General features: G+C 39.9%; 1 protein-coding gene across 2 annotated transcripts in view; it reads left to right on the top strand.

Annotated features, from left to right (window-relative positions):
* BARD1 (BRCA1 associated RING domain 1) overlaps nucleotides 1-19,634 on the top strand; it is a 47,174-nt gene extending 27,540 nt beyond the window's left edge. For both annotated transcript variants that reach the window (XM_068138005.1, XM_068138006.1), the window contains 5 exons: nucleotides 3,398-3,509; nucleotides 5,188-5,323; nucleotides 6,191-6,283; nucleotides 17,339-17,436; nucleotides 18,175-19,634. In XM_068138005.1, the coding sequence (XP_067994106.1) occupies nucleotides 3,398-3,509; nucleotides 5,188-5,323; nucleotides 6,191-6,283; nucleotides 17,339-17,436; nucleotides 18,175-18,504 (769 nt within the window). In that variant the 3' untranslated portion in view covers nucleotides 18,505-19,634. The remainder of the gene's footprint in view (nucleotides 1-3,397; nucleotides 3,510-5,187; nucleotides 5,324-6,190; nucleotides 6,284-17,338; nucleotides 17,437-18,174) is intronic.
* Nucleotides 19,635-20,297: the final 663 nt, after the last annotated feature.

Genomic DNA, 20,297 nt, shown 5'->3' with positions numbered 1-20,297 from the left:
CATAATTTTGTCTCCTTTTTCTAAGCTGAGTTTGTGCAGGACTTTGCTGTCTAAGTGCAAACAGTGAGCCAAACATCATGCTGACTGCAAGTTAATTAAAACCCTGTCCCTGTTTGGATATCTAGGATGGTTTTTCTGCCTACACAGACTACTAAGGTTTGGGGTTTTGGGTTTTTTTGTGTGTTTTGTGGGTTTTGGTTGTTTGGGTTTGGTTTTTTTGTGGGTGTTGTTTTTTGTTTGGTTTTGGTTTTTTACATCTGCCAAGTTAAAAAGAAAATACTCAGTTTCCTACATTCTAGTAATACATGTGCTGACTGGGAAGCCCCAACCTTGTCATTTCCCTATTGGAATTAGTGGTTACAGTAATGCATTGGGAACTGGCCACAGGAGTTCCATTCAATACTGAACTCATTTTGTGGAGCTGGGCTTGTGTAACTTCTACTGTCAAAATGGGGCACCTTAAAACTCTGGATTACAAAGTATTTTGCTGTGTAAACAAAATAATTGTTTGCTTGTATCAAAATCTGTGAAAGTTTGGGGCTTAGGAAGAATTGTCAAGGCCATGTCTCCCTGTTTATCATCTCTCTTGGAAGCTTATTTGCTGAAAGTTTACTGAGACAGAAGGTAGCTGTTAAGTTTCTTGACTACAGCAGTAACCTCTGTTTCTTTGTACCTAAGACTTGAGCAATGTTGCACCATGAACTGAATCCCATTCCTAAAGCTTTTCATAATAAGTTCTTTGATCTGTCAGTCCTTAAGATATCACCTGTCATTTCATGTAAAATCATACTCTGCAGATTACATTGAGTTCCTCTTTATTGGGCTCATCTTTGTTCTTGGCACAGACATCCTACTCATTGACTGGAATTTATTCCAGCTGTAAGAACCCTCTGCTTGACTATTCAGTATCTTGATGACTGAATAATAGGAAACTGCTTGCATCAAAGCATGCATCTGACTCTTGAATGTTTAAAGCAACTTGCAAAAAGCCCACTTGCTTTCTGGTAAAAAGAAGCGTGCCTTAGAGACCTGCTATTGCAACTTAAACACCAGAGACTCTCATGTAGAAACAATTGTGTCTGTCTTCTCTGTGAGTGGGAAACCTGTCCTGTTAAGCAGTCACGTGCACCAGGCTCACTTTGAGCAGGAGGGTTGTGGAGTCTCCCTCTCTGGAGATACTCACTCTGGATGCAATCCAGATGTGGTATAGCGATCTTGCTCTGGCAGGCGGGTTGGACTAGGTGGTCTTTCGAGGTCCCTTGCAGCCCTTAACATTCTGTGGTTCTGTGAAACCCAGGCCTATAGTAGGAGCACACAAGCATAATTAGTGGTATGTCTGAAAATATTGGGTTTAGGCCTTAGGATGTTCTACTTTAACTGTCACCTTAACATCCTATGAGTAGCCATTAATTCTTCAGTGCCTTTGTAATGATGGGATGGTGTTTTGCAACACTGTTAGAAAATGACTGAGATGATCTTAAAAACAGAGAGGAGGAAAAAAAAGAGTGGAGTATGGAGGGGGTGGCTGGAGCTCTTATTTTTCTAGCTTAATTGGCAAAAAAAAATTCTATATTTAACTGTGTTGGCCTGCATATCTATGGTAAACAGTCATGAGATTTTTTTTTCCAAGACAAAGATCTTACTGTGACTGGACAGGAACAGAAAGACACTCCCAAACCTCTGCTACTGACATGCAGTCACATCCTCCCCCTGCTTAGTTCACAGTAAAAGGTCAACCATCTAGTCTAAAGGTGGCTTTAGTGAATGTGCTAATATTTTAAATTGTTTTTCTCCTTCTCTGGATGCATTGTTCAAAGGAACTGTCCTGTGGTATTTTGAGTGGAACCTGGCCTTTATTTAAAGAAAGGGCAAGAGCTACCCTGATGATGCATGACAAAGCAGGAACAGCATGACAATATTTAATGGGCTTGCAACTCCCAGGACTGGGCTGAGATTTAACCAATTATCTTTTAGTCTGCAGAATGTGTATTATGCCAGCTCTTCGCTCATTAGTAACACAGAAAAGCTTGGGGTTAGTAATACTGTAAGATTAGCAATTTTAAAATACCTTCCCAGAACCTCCTGTGTGGGATTTTTGCGGACTGTTGTTTTCCCAAGAGCCTGTGTTACAGAGCAGTGCTCAGTCAGGAGCATGGAAATCTGCTAAGGTCAGGTGCTTCTTGCAGCTTTGCACTGGCCAAAGCCCCCCAGTTAAGTCAGAATGAAGACATAATGATTTGAGCCTCTCTTTGGGCAGGATTGGGTTATGGACTCATGAGGAATTCCCTATAAATCTCTGCCTACTCTGCAGAGGAAAGTGTGGCTAACTAGGAGACAGCACTTCAAAGCTGCGGTGGTTTTTGACCTCTTTAAATGGTTCATTGTTTGGTGACTAAGCTTACCGGATTTCAGATACTGTGTCTGGGCTTTGTTGTCGGTGACAAGCTTCCCCTTCATAACGAGCTCCTATTCATGCTTTTTTGAGAGCTGGAGCTACATGAGGTGGGGAGAAGAGGATCAGCAGGAATAGCCTTTATTCTCACAGAGGGCAAAACAAGCAGAATACTTCCCAAGAGTACTGGCAGAGGATCATGCTTGTTAACAGCAATTATACCTGTTGTGGTTTCCAACTGTTCTCCACAAACTGCTATTCTGTATCTGCAAAGTTGTGTGAAGACCCAGAAGCCATGGTTGTCCTCGATGTTGTGTTTATAGCACATCATATCTGTCTGAGTAATGGTAAAAGAATGGGGGAGGAAATATATTGTGAAGCATATCTTCACTACAGAAGACCACATATGATGAATAGTGTTCAACAAAATTGGCAAACCAACTAAAATCTGAATGAGTTGTTGTGTTCTGTGGAACAGCATGCTGAGGGCAAAATGAGATGCATGCTCAAATTTTGGAAGTGCGAGGGAACTGCAGTTCCCAAGTAGGAAGCAGATAGCTTTTCCCATAAAAGCATAACCACATTGAGCTCCAGTGTTTTAACACAGCATGTAGAAAATTCTGGCCTGTCTTTTATGGCAAAATGGGTAAAGCCAGAAATGCCTTTCTTGGTTATATGACTGCATTGAAAGTTTAAAGCCGAAATTTCTTGGTTCTGTGAATGATCTATACCAAAGTGCATCCTGAAGCAGTTTTGAAAGACTGTGGGTTATTGAGCTGAACATACTGCTCTGAACATCCCTTACTCCTCAGCTGAGTGCTGCAGCTTGGAATTCAGTATCCATCTGTCTTGGATGCAGTTCTTACTCAAAGATTTGTGGGGTTTTAGGAGAAATTACATATTAATAAGAAAGTGGGAGGGAAAGCCACCCAGCTAATGTGCCCAGTTAGTTAAGAATCAAGTCACATTTTATTTACTTAAACCCATCTGTGCTTGTTTTGCCAGTAATAAATTTGGTCTGCGGCCTGTGGACTATGCACAAAGTGAAAAGATGAAGTCTGTGCTAATGTTAGCAGAGAAGAATGAATCATTTTCACTTAAACAACCCTCTGATGAGGTAAGTGTGTGTGGTTTGTTGGGGTTTTTTTTCTTCCTAGTTTGTTTTGCTCTTTAATAAAACATAAGATTCACTCTGTAAGTGTTGAAGGCTTGGACCTAAGTACAATATGTCACCTGCCTGTAAAGATTACAGGGAGATTTAAAATAGGCTGGGAAGCTGACTTGGACAGCATCTCTAGAATGTATGTGGGATGGATACATGCTATGATTTCCTGTTACAGCTTTACCTGGGAAAACAAAAGATTTTTCTTGTAGTATGGCTTTATAGGAGGATGAATGCTGTGTTAGTATCATTGATTGAACTTTGCTTTTGTTGTTGTTTTTCTTCATATTTGAATTTGTTCCACTTGCCAAACTGGCTGAAAGCAGCAGCAGTCTTTGTTCCAGGTTCTTTTTGTGTGCCTTTAAAAGGCTGTTTCAGTATCATCCTTTGTCCAGCAATGAAGATACCAGCTCAGCAGCTGAAAAATGGCTTTTAGTAGATTATTTTGGTCTTCTCGTTTTTGTTTTTTCTTTCTTCTTACCAAAGATTTTTCAAGGCCAAAATCAGGTTATTCTGACTTGATAAGTCACTGCATTACTAAATCCTTTGTGCTTCCTAATGGATGGTGATTAAACTGACCTGGCTAATTCAAGCAATTCTACTTGACTCCAGAGTATACAGCCTGTTATGATCGCTCCTCATTGATGCCCATCAGCTAAAAGTAAAATGTTGCAGCTAAGTTGGCAAGGATACAACTGTTCTCTCACCTGCAGAAAATGTAAGATGCAGCTCTCTTGCCACAAAGAAACCATTTGATGTTTACATTTGCTTTGGGATGAGTGTGTGCCAATGGATGGTCACCAGCTCATATGGGTGACTTGATCCAAAGCCTAAGGCTTTGAGGTAACTGGGTCTCAAAGGTATATCTGTACTATGGAATCTGGAAATACTCGTGGAGACCCAGGAGCTGAAGCATCACATCCTCATCAGCATAAAACCTAAGCAAGCAGCTCTTGTTACTTTGCACTGCTTAGTATCTGCAGAAAACAAACAAAAAAACCCACCCAGAAACAAAACTAACCCCCCCACAAAAACCAGACTAAACAACCACAACTAAAACCAAACAAACTTGAGCATTCTTTACTTAGAGGGCAAAGTATTATGGACTCTTTAGTGAAAGTAAAGGCAGGTGCTAATTATATAGGTTACTCAACATATTGGTAGCATATCTTTTGGTAATATCTCACTAAAAGTAGGAGGCTTTACTGAGAAATGTTTCTTTTTTCTCCTTCAACACTGCTGTTAGCCAGGCTGTTTACACACAGTTCAACCATATGTCGGTGTGCACACTACTGCTTTTTTTTATTCTTTAAAAAAAACCCAACCAACCAAAAAACCCCAACAAAACACAAAATAAAACACAACCAAACCAGCCACAAACTAATCTCACAAAAAACCCCAAACAACCCCAGCCCCCAAAAACCAAAGAAAGCAAGAAATTAAAATCTCATGCACTAGCTGGTTTGGTACGTTGCATAAGCTAAAAGAAGCGCCTCTAATGCTGAGCTTATGGACCCTGTCCAGTCAGCTTACAATGAATTGTTTTTCAATGTGTTTACTCTTATTAAATAAAGCTGTCAAACAAATCAATTGGTTGCTTTATGTACCCAAATGTTTATCTTGTTCCATGTAGTCACTGAGCCCCAGCCAGCCAAGAGATGGACCAGTCCGTATACTGGGGAGCAGTCTTAGTTTGAAGCAACAGAAATTGCTGAACAAACTTGCCACAGTTCTGAAGGCTCAAAAGCATACTGAATTTAACAGCAGAGGTATGTAGTCTTGGTGAAATGTCTTTGTCCAAATATAGCTGCCGTCCTGCACTTTAAGATACTAGCTGTGATATGTTTTTTTTTCTTTCCTACGAAGTGCAGCTTCCGAAATCTCTGCCTGTGTGGCCGTAGTAGAGTGATGGTGTGTTGTTGTGTGAGAATACATAGGAAGCCTGCTTGGTTACCCGAGGCAAGAGACTTCTAGGGAAGCCATAGTTTGACAGTGTATGTGGTCTGTTATTTAAAATCCCTATGTCCTTCTGAAAGATCTCTGTGTTTTCCAGTTCTGTTGCCAATTGAGGGTGTCTGCTTCTCTTCATTAAGACGATAAAGCCAAATTATGGGGCTTGGGATTTTTCTTTTTTGGTTGCCTTTTGAGGGGAACATTTTCTAAATCTTCCCCGCTGGTTTTCCTTCAGAGTGTTGCATTTCTTGCTTGTGAAAGAAATGCTAAGGTAATTTTCCTGTACCATCTTTCACACCCTGATTACTACTCCAGAATTGAGTTCTGCTAGGTTCTTGTCTAAAGCAGTGAGATCCCATAGTAAGATTCCTGTCAGACTTGAATATAATTTTAAAACCATTAGGAACAAAACCAGCATCCTGCAACCCAGAGCTACCTCTGAAGATTTAAGTGTTACCTTAGAAGTGTAAAAACGTGACTTCCCTTTTTCAGAATGAGTATATGCTGAAACTTACAATTCCTAATAGCCCTCCTACTTGCTTGTATCTTAGTCTCAAAAATCATAGACTTGTGCTGGAAAGTGTGGTTGATAAATTATCCTAGTCTGTTTATTCTTTAAATAATGATTGATGCTTTTCAGCCAGTCTTGTGCTTGTAGTTTACTGATGTGATCTTTCTCCTAGTAACTCATCTTGTTATCCCTGATGTTCCAATGCCAAGTACTGTCAAATGCATGATGGCTGTTCTGACTGGATGTTGGGTCCTCAAGTTTGAATGTAAGTATTAAGTATATGGGATTCTTTGGGCTTTTTAACCAGAAAGAGTTGCTGGGATTCCAGATGAAATTTTCCTTCAACAACTGTCCTAATATCCATACTAGCTGAACATAAAATGTGAGGGGTTTGGCTTTTAATCTCCTGAATAACAAGGGTTTTAATGAAAATACAACTACTCTTTCCTCGCATTTCATTCTTAAGATTGGTTAGGGAATGAATTTATTCATTTCTACATTGAGTGATTATGAAAGAGATCCTAGGAGGAAGGAATTTATTAAATTCTTTGATTTCTAGTAAGCAGCTTCTATTGAAATTGATGGGAAACTTACTTTTGTATGTGATCAAGGTGTGTGAGAAGGGAAGGTGCTGCCTCTTTACATGTAAGCTGGGATCTGTTGAAAGTTTTAACTTCTAACCAAAGTTAGACTGTCAGCTGATCATAACTTCAGTGGAATGTACAAACAGGATCTCTCTGAGAGAATTCCCTGTGCAGCCACAGGCTCTGGCAGATCAAACATGCGTATGACTTTCAATACCCATTTCTGTACACACAAACCCTGTAGATTGGAGTGCTCTTCAACTGAAATACTACCCTCCCAGGGAAGATGCCTTGAATAGTGTCCCCTTAGCATCCAAGTAGTTATTTTGATGTCACCTTTCATGCAGTCTGTAATCTGTTTTTATACAGTGCAAGCTTTTTTGGCACAGCTGTTCTGTGGACTTACACCCCGAGTTCTGCTTCTTAATGTTTCTTTCTGATGTATTTCTTACTATATCCTTTCACAGATGGCTTTTCAGGCTGCCTTCTTCCCCTAGACCTTTATGACAAAGTCCTTTTAGATAATAAATACACTAGAAATGAGTTAATTATCCATGGAAAACTGACAGACACGTTTCATTCCAGTTTTTTACTGTGACTAAACATCAGAATCTAAGGATTCTTTAAGGGTCTGAATGTTTCAGTCACTAGTGTTTATGAAGACACTGCTTATAGTTTGAAATGAAGCAGAATAGGGTTTCGAATAAGACACATCATCAGACACTTTGAACACTGGACTCTTTTTCAGGGTGTTCATTTGGCTTCCAGATAGTGGACGTGTTCCATGCTTTTTTTGAGGGGACAAATTCAACAGACTCTCTTTAATATTTTGTGCAGCAGCTGCAGAGTGGCTTCTGTTTGTGGCCTTGTAAGAATGTGCAAAAGGAAAACATTGTGTCCTCTTTGTGCTGTGGTTCTTACAAAAAGGAGTAGCTCCTTGTTGAATGCATAGCATGAAGAAAGACTGTCTGTGCTTAAGCAAGCAGATGGATTTAATAACCTCCAGACACTACGCTGATAAGCAGAAGGGAAATTTTCCTCTTTGGGGGTAGGTATGCATCAGGAAATTCAGAAGACCTAGAAGCAATGTTTAGGTTGTAAAGGCTGGAGAGGGTGTGTGCAGGTGCTCTGCAATGATACCCTGATCAGGCTAATAATCGGATTCTGTGGTGAATCCCTTGCAGGTCACTGGCTTCACTCCATTCAGGAGGCCTGCATACCTTCTGTTGTGTGCTGGGGTGGTTTTCCTTGATTTCATTATCTTTTTTGCTAGTCAGATGCTTAGAAAAATTCAGCTGAGTGGTAAGGAGATTTAATTAGTGAGACCTGAGTTCAAATCTTTGTGGAAGAACTTTTTCTAATCACTTCTATGTTTAAATAAAAGAGAGGGGGAGATGTTCATGGAATATCTTCTTCTTTTTTTTGTTGTGTTTTTTTTTTGTTTGCAGCTGAGTTGTGTTTATGTTGTTAGTACTGATTAGTACTGCTAATGCTCCCAGCTTAGTAAGCAACATACTACTTAAAAGCAAGTGATTCTCCTCCCTAGTGGGAAATGTTAGTAATAACTCATGGGGTCTGATGCAGCTAAGTGCCTATAATTAACTGCACCACTCCATCTGTTCTCACCAGTCTGTTATTAGTCTTCTTCAGTTATTACAAGTTAAAGATTGTTATAACAAATAATGGGACTCCTACTGATGGAACATTTGTCTAGGAAAAATACCTTTGCTTTTATTTTCCATCATTTTCTCTGTATCATGGCTTTTTGATTTGTATTTGGATAATTTTCCTTAAATGTGACACAAGTAAACTTCTAAAAGTGTGTTCATGTTCTGGCTTACTTCTCACAAAGCCATTGCAAATAAATTGAAGGAGGTGCTTGTAGTTCAGTGTTCTAAACTGTTTACTTACTTTGTAAATTCATATTCAAAAACTTCACTGAAATATATGAAAAAACAAAGCTTGGTCTGGCAGTTAATGAAATTCTGACTATGCATAAGTGAGTATTTGAATAATTTTTTAAAGGTAAGCTGTATTTTACTTATTTCTCAAGTTATATTTATAGCCTGCACATAATTATTCCACTTCCTGAAAAAAACTTAGCATGCTTACAAAACCCAGTATTTCATTTGACTGTATTTCTTCTGTTAACTCTTCCATTATATAGCAGGCTTTCAAGCTGTATTTCTCTAACAAAAAGCAATATCCCTCTCATGCATAATTCTAAGGTGTTTCCATTTACATGTGTCTATGCTCACAGATACAGTATCCCATACTATCAGCAGAGAGGTAATGTGGCATTTTCCTGCAGAGTTTGAGCTAAATGTAAGGCCTCTGTGTACTAGAGAAACAGGATTTAAATAGTTCTCTTCTGTTTTGGGGTTCCCTTTTGCCTTCAGATAGAAGAGGAGGGTGAAAGGATGTCAGCCTCTAATCTTCACAGAAGAAAGCTGCAGTTCCATATTTTCTATGTATAATACCCTGTCAGCAATATATCCACTTTCAAAGCAGCATAGAATTCAACTGAGACAGTGTTGTCACTCTGCTCCTTGCCCTTGGCCATATCTTTCATTGGTTTCATTATTTTATTACCTTCATTATTTCTGGGATGGTAATAGGGCACAAAGTAGCATACCATTATCCTTCTGCAAGTAGGCTGAGACAAAGATTCAAGTATCACTGTATTTCCTCTCTGCTTTTTGTAGAGCATGGAGTAGGGTAATTAAAACCAGCAGAAGTCCTTAAGAGCTGTTCAGCTGTTCTTTTTTCTTGAACTGATTGTCATCTGTTAAAGCAGGGAATGAAAAATTATCTGGGCAAGGCTGTGCCTTGAAACAAGCCTGTGTCAGTCTTTGCAACAAAGTACCTGGCAGAATTCTAAGCATCTGATTGCTTATTGCTTCATTTGTTTTGCTTACCTGGAGCAGTAGCAACGATTCAGCTCAGATTTGTTAAAAAATCTGCAAAAAACACCTCTTGTTTTTCCTGTGAAGACTCAGAGCAACTGGGAGTTGACTGGAAGAGCAAGTAGATATTTCAAGGCAAAAACATCTTTCTGAATTTCTTGGAGCAAAGTGTCCATCCTTGTTTAAGCTATTAGACAAGGGATGTGCAAAGCTGTCTGAGCTGACTGCTGCTTAGACTGGAGTGTCTCTCTTCCATGCATAGTATCTTTTAGATAACAAGCTGATGCTCAGCAAAGCCCTTCTTCCTTAAGAATTTTCATCGCTGGTGTTTCATGCTTGTTTTATAGTTGAAGATTTACTTCAAGAGCTTCCTGCTACAAAGGGACTCACAGCTCTGTGAGAAGTAGTAGAAATATCTAGTGTGCATATGCACGTTCTAGGTAGTTGTTGGGTGTACAGCTGAGAGGAATGTTTTACATCAGAGTCTGAACTTCTGCACTCCCACCATGTCAACCCCTTCTGGAAAGGAGGAGGGAATCATTTTGCTTCAAAATCAGCATAAATTTATGCTGCGAAGCTGCTGGGTTTGCAGAGGAGAATACAGTAGTGAGAATATCTTAAAGGAGAGGTATGCTTTTGTCTGCAGAACTAGAAAGTGGACTGATTTGAAATAAGGTCCAGAGGGAAAGGAAACATATTTCCACTGCTCCCTCCATTACACTCAGGTTTTCATATTTAAAGAGTACACTTGCTCTAATTTTGCTTTTGGTTTGAAGATAACATTGTATTAAGGAAGCCCATTATAAGGAAGAGGATGGCAAATATTGCCTCGTTCATTTGGAAGCATGTGATGGGACCTAGAGGATGAGCATTCTCAGTGGGATTTTACCTCACCTTTACACCCTAGGAATGGCTGTCTCCAGTCACTTTGATCAGCCTAGAAAACAGCTGCAGCAAACAGTCGTTTCTTAAAGAGAACAGGGCACTTGGGGGGTTTCAGTGATGATTTTCATAGTACATGCCCCTAGCTTCTGGGAAGTGATGTTTAAGGACTTTCTAAGCATCTGCTCCATCATATTTAATAAACATCACCTGGATTAACTTGCTAACTCCCATTCTTAAGCAGATTCATTACAGTCTCTGCAGTGTCTTGTCATTTCCGTGTCTTGTCATTTCCATGTCTTGGAAAAATAGACTGCTCTTGTTTCACCAGATGAGATCTCTGCCTCTCTCCATGAAAATCTGTGGTTCTAGTTACTTTATAAGCAGATAAGAGACAGTATAAAAATTTTTTGCTGTAGCAGAGAGCAGTAATGCTGTCCATGAAAGCAAATTGAAGCTAGCCATGCCAGATTCCCCCAAGGCTTTCTTTCAGTCCAGATATTTTCCTGTTGTAGAAAATAATCCCAAAAAGCTTTAGACAATCTGCATATAAGTCTTAAAATCCTAAGATGAGGAAGTTTCAGTTGCAACCTCTAATAGATCTTGGATGTGTAATATTTTATCTTTGTTGCTGTTGTGTGTTTCTAAATTACTTTTAGCTGTTCTGGGAGATTTTTGGGACTAACCCCCGTTCTTTGCTTTATTAATGCAAATCCAACAAAACTCCACTAAGGCTAATTGAGTTACTGAGAGCTACCCCTGGGTATCTGCGGGTGATTACAATTTGTTCTTGGCAACCGGTTCTTTTTGTTCTTCATCCTGTTCGAATTGGTTTTGCTGATGCAGTTAGCTTCATTATAAACCAATAAGACTTACACGAATAAGGATTATAGGGCTCTGATCTGAAATTTTGCAAGTAATGATTCTTTATTTCCACTACTAGTGGCTTCAGTTGTACCAAAGGTCAATTAAAGATACTGTTGGAGCACACACCCTTTTAACCTGCTTGCTCCTTACATGCTGGAAGGTGAGGAGGGGAGGGCAGCTGCTCAGTGAGGTAATAAGGGTCAGTGTAAGTAGTGATGCTTTACTGATCTTGCTAATGAGGGGAAAAGAAATAAGCAGTATTCCTCTTGCCAAATGTGGTGGCATCAAGCTAAAATGTGGTTGTATTAAGATAAAAACTTTTTCTGCAATATTTTCTGGGTGCTTCAGTACAGGCTCAGGTTTTGCTAGAATTTGGTACAAATGATGTTGCTTGTAATCTATAAATTGCAAGTGTGAAATCAGCTATTTAAGAGTCTTTTAGAGTTCTAATGGCCTGTATTTCTAGGAAAAAAATCTTGCATGACCTCTCTGTACATGCCATCTTTCTCCAGTACAGTCTTCTGTCAGGCAAGCTTTATTACTGAGTACTTGCAGACTTGAACTGGGCATTGCAAAACAGCACTGGTCCATGAGAAATAAAAAAATGCTACCTGCCTTGGTACAAGTTTTACCCTTTTGTGGGTAATTGATCCAACTACTGTGATTAAACTAGAGGGCCATTAAAGTGTTGTTTCAATAATCACCCTCATCTCTTTAGGGAAGAGAACATGTTAAATGAGTAAACTGGATCACCCTCAAACCTAGGAGGTCCACAGTACTTATTGGCACTAGTATGGAGGACTAAATCAAGGTTGACTGAGATCCTGAGTAATTGGATTGTGTTATTTTATAGCAGAAAAGACTTTTTTTTTTTTTTTAAGTCAAATTTGCCTGCAAAGAACACACAGACTGCAAATGGGGGAAGGGAAGCCATGTAACCCTGATTCCTACCCCCTCCTGAAGTTGCAGCTGTCCTCTCAAAAATGAGTTCACTTTCGTCTCAGAGAAGAGCTTCTTTGAAGATCTCTATTATTCTGAGATTCAGTCCTGTTCTGAATGTTTGGTTTTTTCAGAGGAACTTCAGATAGCCATCTCCATTTCATGAGGAAAGTGACATAGTATTCATGGTGTCCTGATCACTTTTTAATTATGAAAAGACTGGAAAAAAATTATCCTCTGACCAGTGCCTTGGCATGAAGTTCTCACTGATGCTGGACAGTGTCAGTCAAATGAGTGTCTAATCTTAGGAGTTCTGAGAACCAATTTAACACAGCTTCTATCTGAAGTCAAAGGGTGCTCAGACTTAAATAGGTGCTGTAAGCTCAATAGAGCTTCTGGAAAAGTCCTTTAAAAGTAGCAGAGTGATACACCTTTGAGTACAGTATGGAATTTTATTTCTTTTTTATATGTCCTCTTAATCAGATTGACAGTCAATTGGATAGAGAGACTATTAAAAAGGAACTCTGATGTTATTCATCCACTTATACACATTAGCAGCTTTAAAACTGATAATTCATACTCAAGAAAAAGACCTGAGCTTTACTGAGTGAACTCAGTGGTCAAAATAAAATCGCTAGCTGTACCAAAAAAAATAATTTTGGAAGGACCTACAGTATGCTCTAATCTTCTGCTTGTACCTTTACTCTTAAGCATGAAATTGGGAGGCACTAGTATGGGGTCATCTTGCCAAAAAATGGTAAATCTTGTGCATGTGTCCAAAGAGAGCATAGAGCAACCAAAGCTAATTATGCTGTCTTTGAGAAATCTCACTGAGACTGTTGCATCCAGCTGGAGCCACTGTATCTAAACATGATAATGCAAAATTAGCAATTTCAAAGCAAGTAACTTGACACTAGGTTTTATGTGGATAGGGAGAAGGGTGGACCAAAAAAGTCCTTTTGTTTAAACAAATGCATAATGAATTAGGTAGAATCACAGTTTGAGTCTGGTGTCATTTGATCTCAAATGTGAGAACAGGGAATATTTCCTTTTTACTTTCTTTTACCTGCTGATTTTGGTTTTTTTTAGTATGGGATGAGAATCCTTTAATTCTTTAAATAAAAATCTCTTTCTGCTATCTAGGACTTGATGAAATTAGCAACTCAAGAAGAAGTCAGTCTGAACAAAGTCTGCAGGGAAAGGACAGAATGGTGGCTATCACCTAAATTATTTTTGCTTCCTTCTAGTTGGGAAGCCTTTCTCCACACATAGGCACGCTTGGATGCATTAAATATCTTAGTGAACAGTCAAAGTGCCGGGTTCTACACATTGGGCACAACAGCCCATGCAGCACTACAGGCTGGGGTCAGAGTGGCTGGAGAGGTGCCAGGCAGAAAGGGACTTCGGGGTACTGGTTGACAGTAGGCTGAACATGAGCTAGCATTATACCCAGGTGGCCAAGAGGACCAATGGCATCCTGGCCTGTATCAGGAACAGTTTGGCCAGCAGGAGAAGGGAGGTTATTCTCCCCCCTGTACGCCACACTGGTTAGGCCACACCTTGAGTACTGTGTCCAGTTCTGGGGCCCTCAGTTTAGGAAAGATGTTGACTTGCTGGAATGTGTCCAGAGAAGGGCAACAAAGCTGGGGTGGGGTTTGGAGCACAGCCCTCTGAGGAGAGGCTGAGGGAGCTGGGGTTGCTTAGCCTGGAGAAGAGGAGGCTCAGGGGTGACCTTATTGCTTTCTACAACTACCTGAAGGGAGGTTGTAGACGGGTGGGGGCTGCTCTCTTCTCCCAGGCAACTAGCACCACAACAAGAGGACACAGTCTCAAGCTGCACCAGGGGAGGTTTAGGCTGATGTTAGGAAGAAATTTTTCACAGAGAGAGTGATTGCCCATTGGAATGTACTGCTCAGGGAGGTGGTGGAGTCACCATCAGTAGAGGAGACTCGATGGGGTGCTTGGTGCCATGGTTTAGTTGATTAGATGGTGTTGGATGATGGGTTAGATGTGATGATCTTGAAGGTCTCTTCCAACCTGGTTTATTCTATTCTAAAGGTTGCAAGCACCTCCCTCAAACATTGGTTGATAACTTCATCAATTGTTTGAGTGTGTAGCTAGCCCCTGACTCTGACACGTGACATGCTGTTTGCCTAACTTCCTTGGGCCTAAAGGCTCTCCTCCTACTGTTACCCTGGTAGTGTTGTCTTGTCTCTTTCCAAGTGATATTATTAACATTAACAGCACAACTAATCTGTAGAAAGACCGCCATGAAGTATGTTGAAGCCTAAGGCACCACCTCATCAGAGCCTGAGGATTCCAGCGACTGACTTTCCTGTGTCCCTGAACACAATGGTTCCAAAAAGCATTTGTTCTTATCTATTAAATATAACAAGATTCAGGAGTCAGAGCAAATTCTGCTTCTATGGTTTGCACAAAAAAATGGGAATTGAAAATATATTCTTTTTCCATCACCAAAAACCAGGGAATCTGCTCCAAAAAGGGTTGTGTGCATGTAGGCCTGACAGTGTTGCCTTTAGCATATTTCTACTAAAGGACTACACCTAGGCACTGAGAACTTGACGCTCCTGGCTTTTTGTCCTATCTGGAATGCAGAGCTTTTGTGCCATAAATCTGATCTGTTCTGGTTCTAACTGGCTAAGACAAGCGGCAATTACTGAGAGTGCTGATCACGCAGACACTGGCTAGAGAAATGGGCTGTTTGCGTATTTCTAGGTTTTCAAGGAAACAAATGTTTACCTTATGGTTCTTGTAGATACAGTGAAAACATGACAATTGCAGATGAGTTGCTGTCTTGAAGGGTTGTCACTGTGTGTGACAAGGAGCTATGTATGAGGTGTACAGATTCTTTGCAGGACTTGGCAGTGTGAAATGGACAGGTGTATATGCAAAACAGACAGAACCTATTTTCTTGTTCTAACATAGACATCATTCCACTAACATTAGCCACTTTCATCGCTTCAGTCATATTTTTTCCCCCAGGTAAGTAACAGTATAGAAAGACATTGCAGTCTTTTGTATTCATTCAGCCTTTTATTACCTTAGTACCACATTTGCTCCATTTACTGACGCTGCCTCTGGATGCTCAATTTATGAGGTACTCACCACATAAAAGCCTCATCTCTGCAGTGAAAGTCCTTGAAATTGAGCTTTTGATGGTAGATTGAAAAAAAAACCCCGTGCTCTTAATGAGTGAATGGTTCTGTTCTTAAGACTAGATGAGATGATTTTTCCTTTATTGTAAGTGGCACTGATTGGCATCTGCCCTGTCTTGGAAGGAAAGAATATCCGTGTAAGTTGAGAGGCAAATTGACACAGGAAGTCTTGTTGAGTTGTGATAAGGAAAGTAAGATGGAAACAACTTTGAATTTTTTTTTGAGTTATGAGTGATTTGAAAATAAGTTACTGTTATTCATTGCAGTTCTTGAGAATGAATAAGTAAGCAGCTTTTCTGGAAAATACATGACCAGGTTGCCTTCTGGTTTTGGTTGCATTCATGTTAATTTTCTTTGAAGGAATGAACAAGTTATTGACCCAAACCTTTGTACGTTGAGGGAAGATACATACTGTTGTAGTCTTCAGCCAGTGATAGTTTTTTTACATAGGTTTTCTTAGGGTTTGTTTTGTTTTCTTTTGTTTTTGATAAAAATAAATTGGAAGACTTCTGGTAACTAAAATTGTGATTTCCTGTTGCATTTTGTAAGTCTGTATGAACTGGTGGTAAATTACTAAGGTCTGACTTTCAAGTTCTCTCTCTAGATTACATATTCCTGTCTCTTGGCTGCTATGGTAGCCAGGTACTTCTGTCAGTGATGCTTCTCTTCATAGTTTTGGATCTTCTTCCTTTTTAGACTTGGATTTCCACATTTTTATAGCAGCCTTCCAGTACCTGAAGGGGGCTGAAAGAAAGCCAGGAAGGGACTTCTCTCAAAGGCTTGTTGTGACAGTACGAAAGGGGATGGATGAAAGCTTGAGGAGGGAAGGTTTAGACTAGGTATTAGGAAGAAATTTTTTACAGTGAGGGTGGTGAGACACTGGAACAGGTTGCCCAGGGAGGTGGTGGATGCCTCTCCCTGGAGGTGTTCAAGTTCAGGTTAGATGAGGCCTTGAGCAAGCTGGTCTAGTGGAACGTGTGCCTAGCAGGGTTGGAACTAGGTGATCTTTTAAGATCCCTTCCAACTCAAGCCATTCTACAATTCTATTCTATGATTTTTACTTCTGGTTTTGTTTAGTTTGGGGTTTTTTGAATACTTTCATATTTGCACAGTAGATTAAGAAATGCTGTGCAAGATGTGAAATGCTACTTTAACAGTTACAACCTCAGTAACACTGCAAATCCTCATGGAAGAGTTTTCAAACCCAGTTTTGCAAACTAACTTTCTTGAGTAATTTTTATTAATGAGCACAGGCAAAATGTTCCACCCTTGAATGGGTGGCCACAGCAATTTCTTTCTCCAAAGTGAGGTCAGGTAGTAGGTTTAACTGATGGTAGTGATACATTAGCATCAGCACATTCCATGTTGGAAAAAACAAGGTAAAAACATGTGGGCTCTAAAAGACAACCTCATTACGCACCACTGGTAACAAAAATGAATGCCACTGTTAAACCCTAGCATAAATCTCCAGTTTGTGCTGATCTTGGAGACCTTGAAATCCCATCTGATTTGTTATTTGAGGCCATGGCTGTTTGGAAACAGCTTTCTGCTTGCTTTGTAATTGCTCTTTATAAGGCAATTGCTTCCATTTCATGACCGCGGAGTTGGTTCTACATGCTGGCTTTAAGCTTCCAAATGATCAGAAATTTGACATTTGACATTAAGTGGTTGACCTTTAGTGGGTATGAGGAAAAGCTAATAATTCCTAGAGTTTACAGCACTGATTTTACTGTGATACTGTTTCTCTCTGCCTAACTTTCATCTTCAACCAGTGTAGTAAATGCTTTCAAGTTTAAAAGCAAATTGCTAAAGCACACAGGCTTTGGTGCTATGTTTTGCATTGTGGGTAATCCTTTTACTTCAGTGCAGCTCTTTAGTTCCTAAAATGTCACACAAGCCTCTGTTAAAGCATGAGATCTGTCATCTTTGACTTCGTTATTGTGTGCGGGGTTGGGTTTTTTCCTAGGGGTACAAGCCTGCCTGCAAACCACAGTGCGAGAACAAGAGGAGAAGTACGAAATCCAAGGTGGCCCACAAAGAGGCCGGCTCAACAGAGAACAGCTGGTGAGTCTTTTATTGCTTGAGACAGATTATCTTCATGACCTTTGGTTCGTGCATTTCTGCCCCTTGCCACAGGTGCAGTAGATGTAAAATTTTAATGTGGTCTTGTACAGAAATTTGATTATGTGCAAGGTGATGGAAAGAACCATGAGCACCCGTAAAGCTGTCATTTTCCTCTATTAGTGGATATGTTGCTATAACCTTGTTAGAGGGAATGCTGTATTACACCCATGGAAGATGCTGGATAGGACAGGAAGTGAGGCCTCTTTGACCTTTCCTGCTCAGTTTTAGAATCTAGTTGAAATTATCTGCAAGTTGAAAGAAAAATGGTCTTGTTACTCCTTGTTTTCCACCTAAGGCCACTTTTATATCTAACTGGGTTAATTTTGGGTTATTTTCTGGATTATGCTGGAGAAGTTAATGAAATATGTTGTAACAGTAGCTGTAAATATTGCTAGCTCTTGGTTAAACCTCATTGCACTGGAAAATACTTCAATGTAAGTAAGAATTTACTGTGTAAGCAAGCTTTTCTTGATTGCATACTTAGACTGAGTACCTTGCACATAAAGTTACTGTTGTAACTTTCAGTCTTGGTCTAACTTCCAATCTTGGTTACTTTAAATCGTGTCATTTTTTTTTTCCTGTAGGCTCTCCTTGTTCTTTTCCACCGTTTTCCTGTGTATTCAGTTATGAAGTCTGATTTTTATTGTGTGATTTGTTTTTTTTTTTTCCCCCCTTTAGCTGCCAAAGTTGTTTGATGGATGCTACTTCTATTTTTTGGGATCTTTCAGCCATCACCAGAAGAGTGATCTTGTGGAGCTGGTCAAAGCAGGAGGAGGACAAATTCTGGTTAGGCAGCCAAAACCAGACAGTGATGTGACACAGACAATCAACACAGTGGCTTACCATGCAGAATCCACTTCTGACCAGAGATTTTGCACTCAGTATGTCATCTATGATGTGGCTTCTAAATTCAAGCCAGAGAAAATTCGTCAAGGCAAAGTCTGGATGGCCTCCTCCAGCTGGCTTATAGACTGTGTGATGTCATTTCAGCTCCTGCCTGTAAAATGAGCATTGCTGTCTCAGGGCTTTAAAATGTGGTGAATCTTGAGCAGCTGGAACACTCTGGTGGACACTGGTCTGAAGGTGATGATTTGTTTTATACTTAGGAGTAGGGGAGAGCTTTTGACTGTTTAGATAAGTTACGAAGATCACCACGGATATGCTGGAATGAATGAACATTCAGTGGAGAAGAGAGGTAAATACACCAGCTTGGGTTATTCAGTATGCCTTATTTTTGCATGTAACTGCAATAATCACTGGCAGTTTGCAACTGAGATTTGTGCAAAATGAAGCCTTTTGCATTCTTGATGTAAAGCAGCCCTTCCTAGGTGATGGAGCATTACCTGCTTGCTTTTCTGTTGAATATCCATTGGCAAAGACCTGCTGTGTGTTATGTCGAGATTTCTCAGCCAGGACAGAATTTGTATCCTTAAAAATCTAAAAGGGCTATGCATTTGAACATAGTAGCTCGCCTGTACTGACATCTGTTCTGTCAGGCACATATGATTGTTTCCTCTAACTTCTTGCAACTCACTTTTGCAGGCAATTCTTGGCATGGGATAAGCCTTGCAGAAATTAGAGTGGAGCTAATGGCCCAAATTCATTCAAAACCAGACAATTTTGAGAACACCATCTTTAAAAGTGTTGGTCTGAAATTCCTTATCTGTAGCAGGAGGGATGCTCTGTGTCTGTCCTCTTTGATGCTTGAAAATCCATAACTCCAATTCTATTTTTTGAAGGTTTCTAAGCATCGAGATCCCTATTAAACTATTAAGATAAGAATTGCTGTAAGTATGGATCATGGATACCTTTAATGAAAAACAAAGATGATGATGATGACAAAAGAATTACTCCTTGCTTTGTACAATTGCACTTAAACATTCCAATGCTTGATTCCTTTGTATATATTACACTATTTGTCATAATTGATCCTAAGTTATTATCAGAACTTTGCTTCCTCATTCTGCTCTTCTCTCACGTGTCACATCTTTTGTGTTGTCTTAGTTTGTCAATTAATGATTTTTAAATGGTGAGTTGTAGTCATATACAATGAGAATGATGGTTGTGGGATGAAAAATAAAGCAGTTTCTTGTTTACTTTTGCATTGCTTGTAATAATAAAACTTTGGTGCCAGTAAATTTGGAGTATCTTACTTGATGAGCTTAGCTATCTCACTGGGTAACTAGAAAGGTAAGTACTGTTCTGTGAACCTGCCCCAGCAGTGAAGATAGTACATCCACCTGCAAGAGCACCTCTTCCAGGCAACAAAATTGTTGTTTTCTGTAGCCGTCACCAGTGGGGGTCTGCCAATTTTCAATGTGTTCTGTAGAACTCCTGGAACTCTACATGTCAGGTATAGCATAGGTATGACCTGCAATAGCCTCTACTGGACTTCAGTCTGAGAAGGTATCTTGGTCTGTCACTTATGCTAAACTGAATCCTTGCTCTTACTAAATGCAGTTTTAATTACTCACATGTCTGTCTCAGCGAGTGAAAACATAAAGCATAAATGGAACAGCCCATGGAACTGATGTGTGGTGGGGGTTTGTTCAGATAAATGCTGGCAGCAAAGAAGGGTCAGAGTCAGTTTGGTGTGGAATTGGTCATTTATTTTACCAATTCTAGCACATTACAGCTTGGCATTTCATTGCGCATCAATGTACCCAGTGCAGTGTTCTTTGCAAAAGTAACAGTGAATCTCTGCAAAGCTCTTAAGAATGGAGCTTTTCTGCTCTGATCTTAGGGAGGAATTTAGCCCCATTGGTAATTCTATTGTGTCCTTAAGTAGAGGAAGCAGATTT

The sequence above is a fragment of the Melanerpes formicivorus genome, unplaced genomic scaffold, assembly GCF_026170545.1.
Source record: "Melanerpes formicivorus ecotype bairdi unplaced genomic scaffold, bMelFor1.0.p_v2 SCAF_5, whole genome shotgun sequence".
Taxonomy (NCBI): Eukaryota; Metazoa; Chordata; class Aves; order Piciformes; family Picidae; genus Melanerpes; species Melanerpes formicivorus.
Note: the sequence above shows the minus strand (reverse complement) of the source record. Positions and strands in the feature narration are given on the sequence as shown.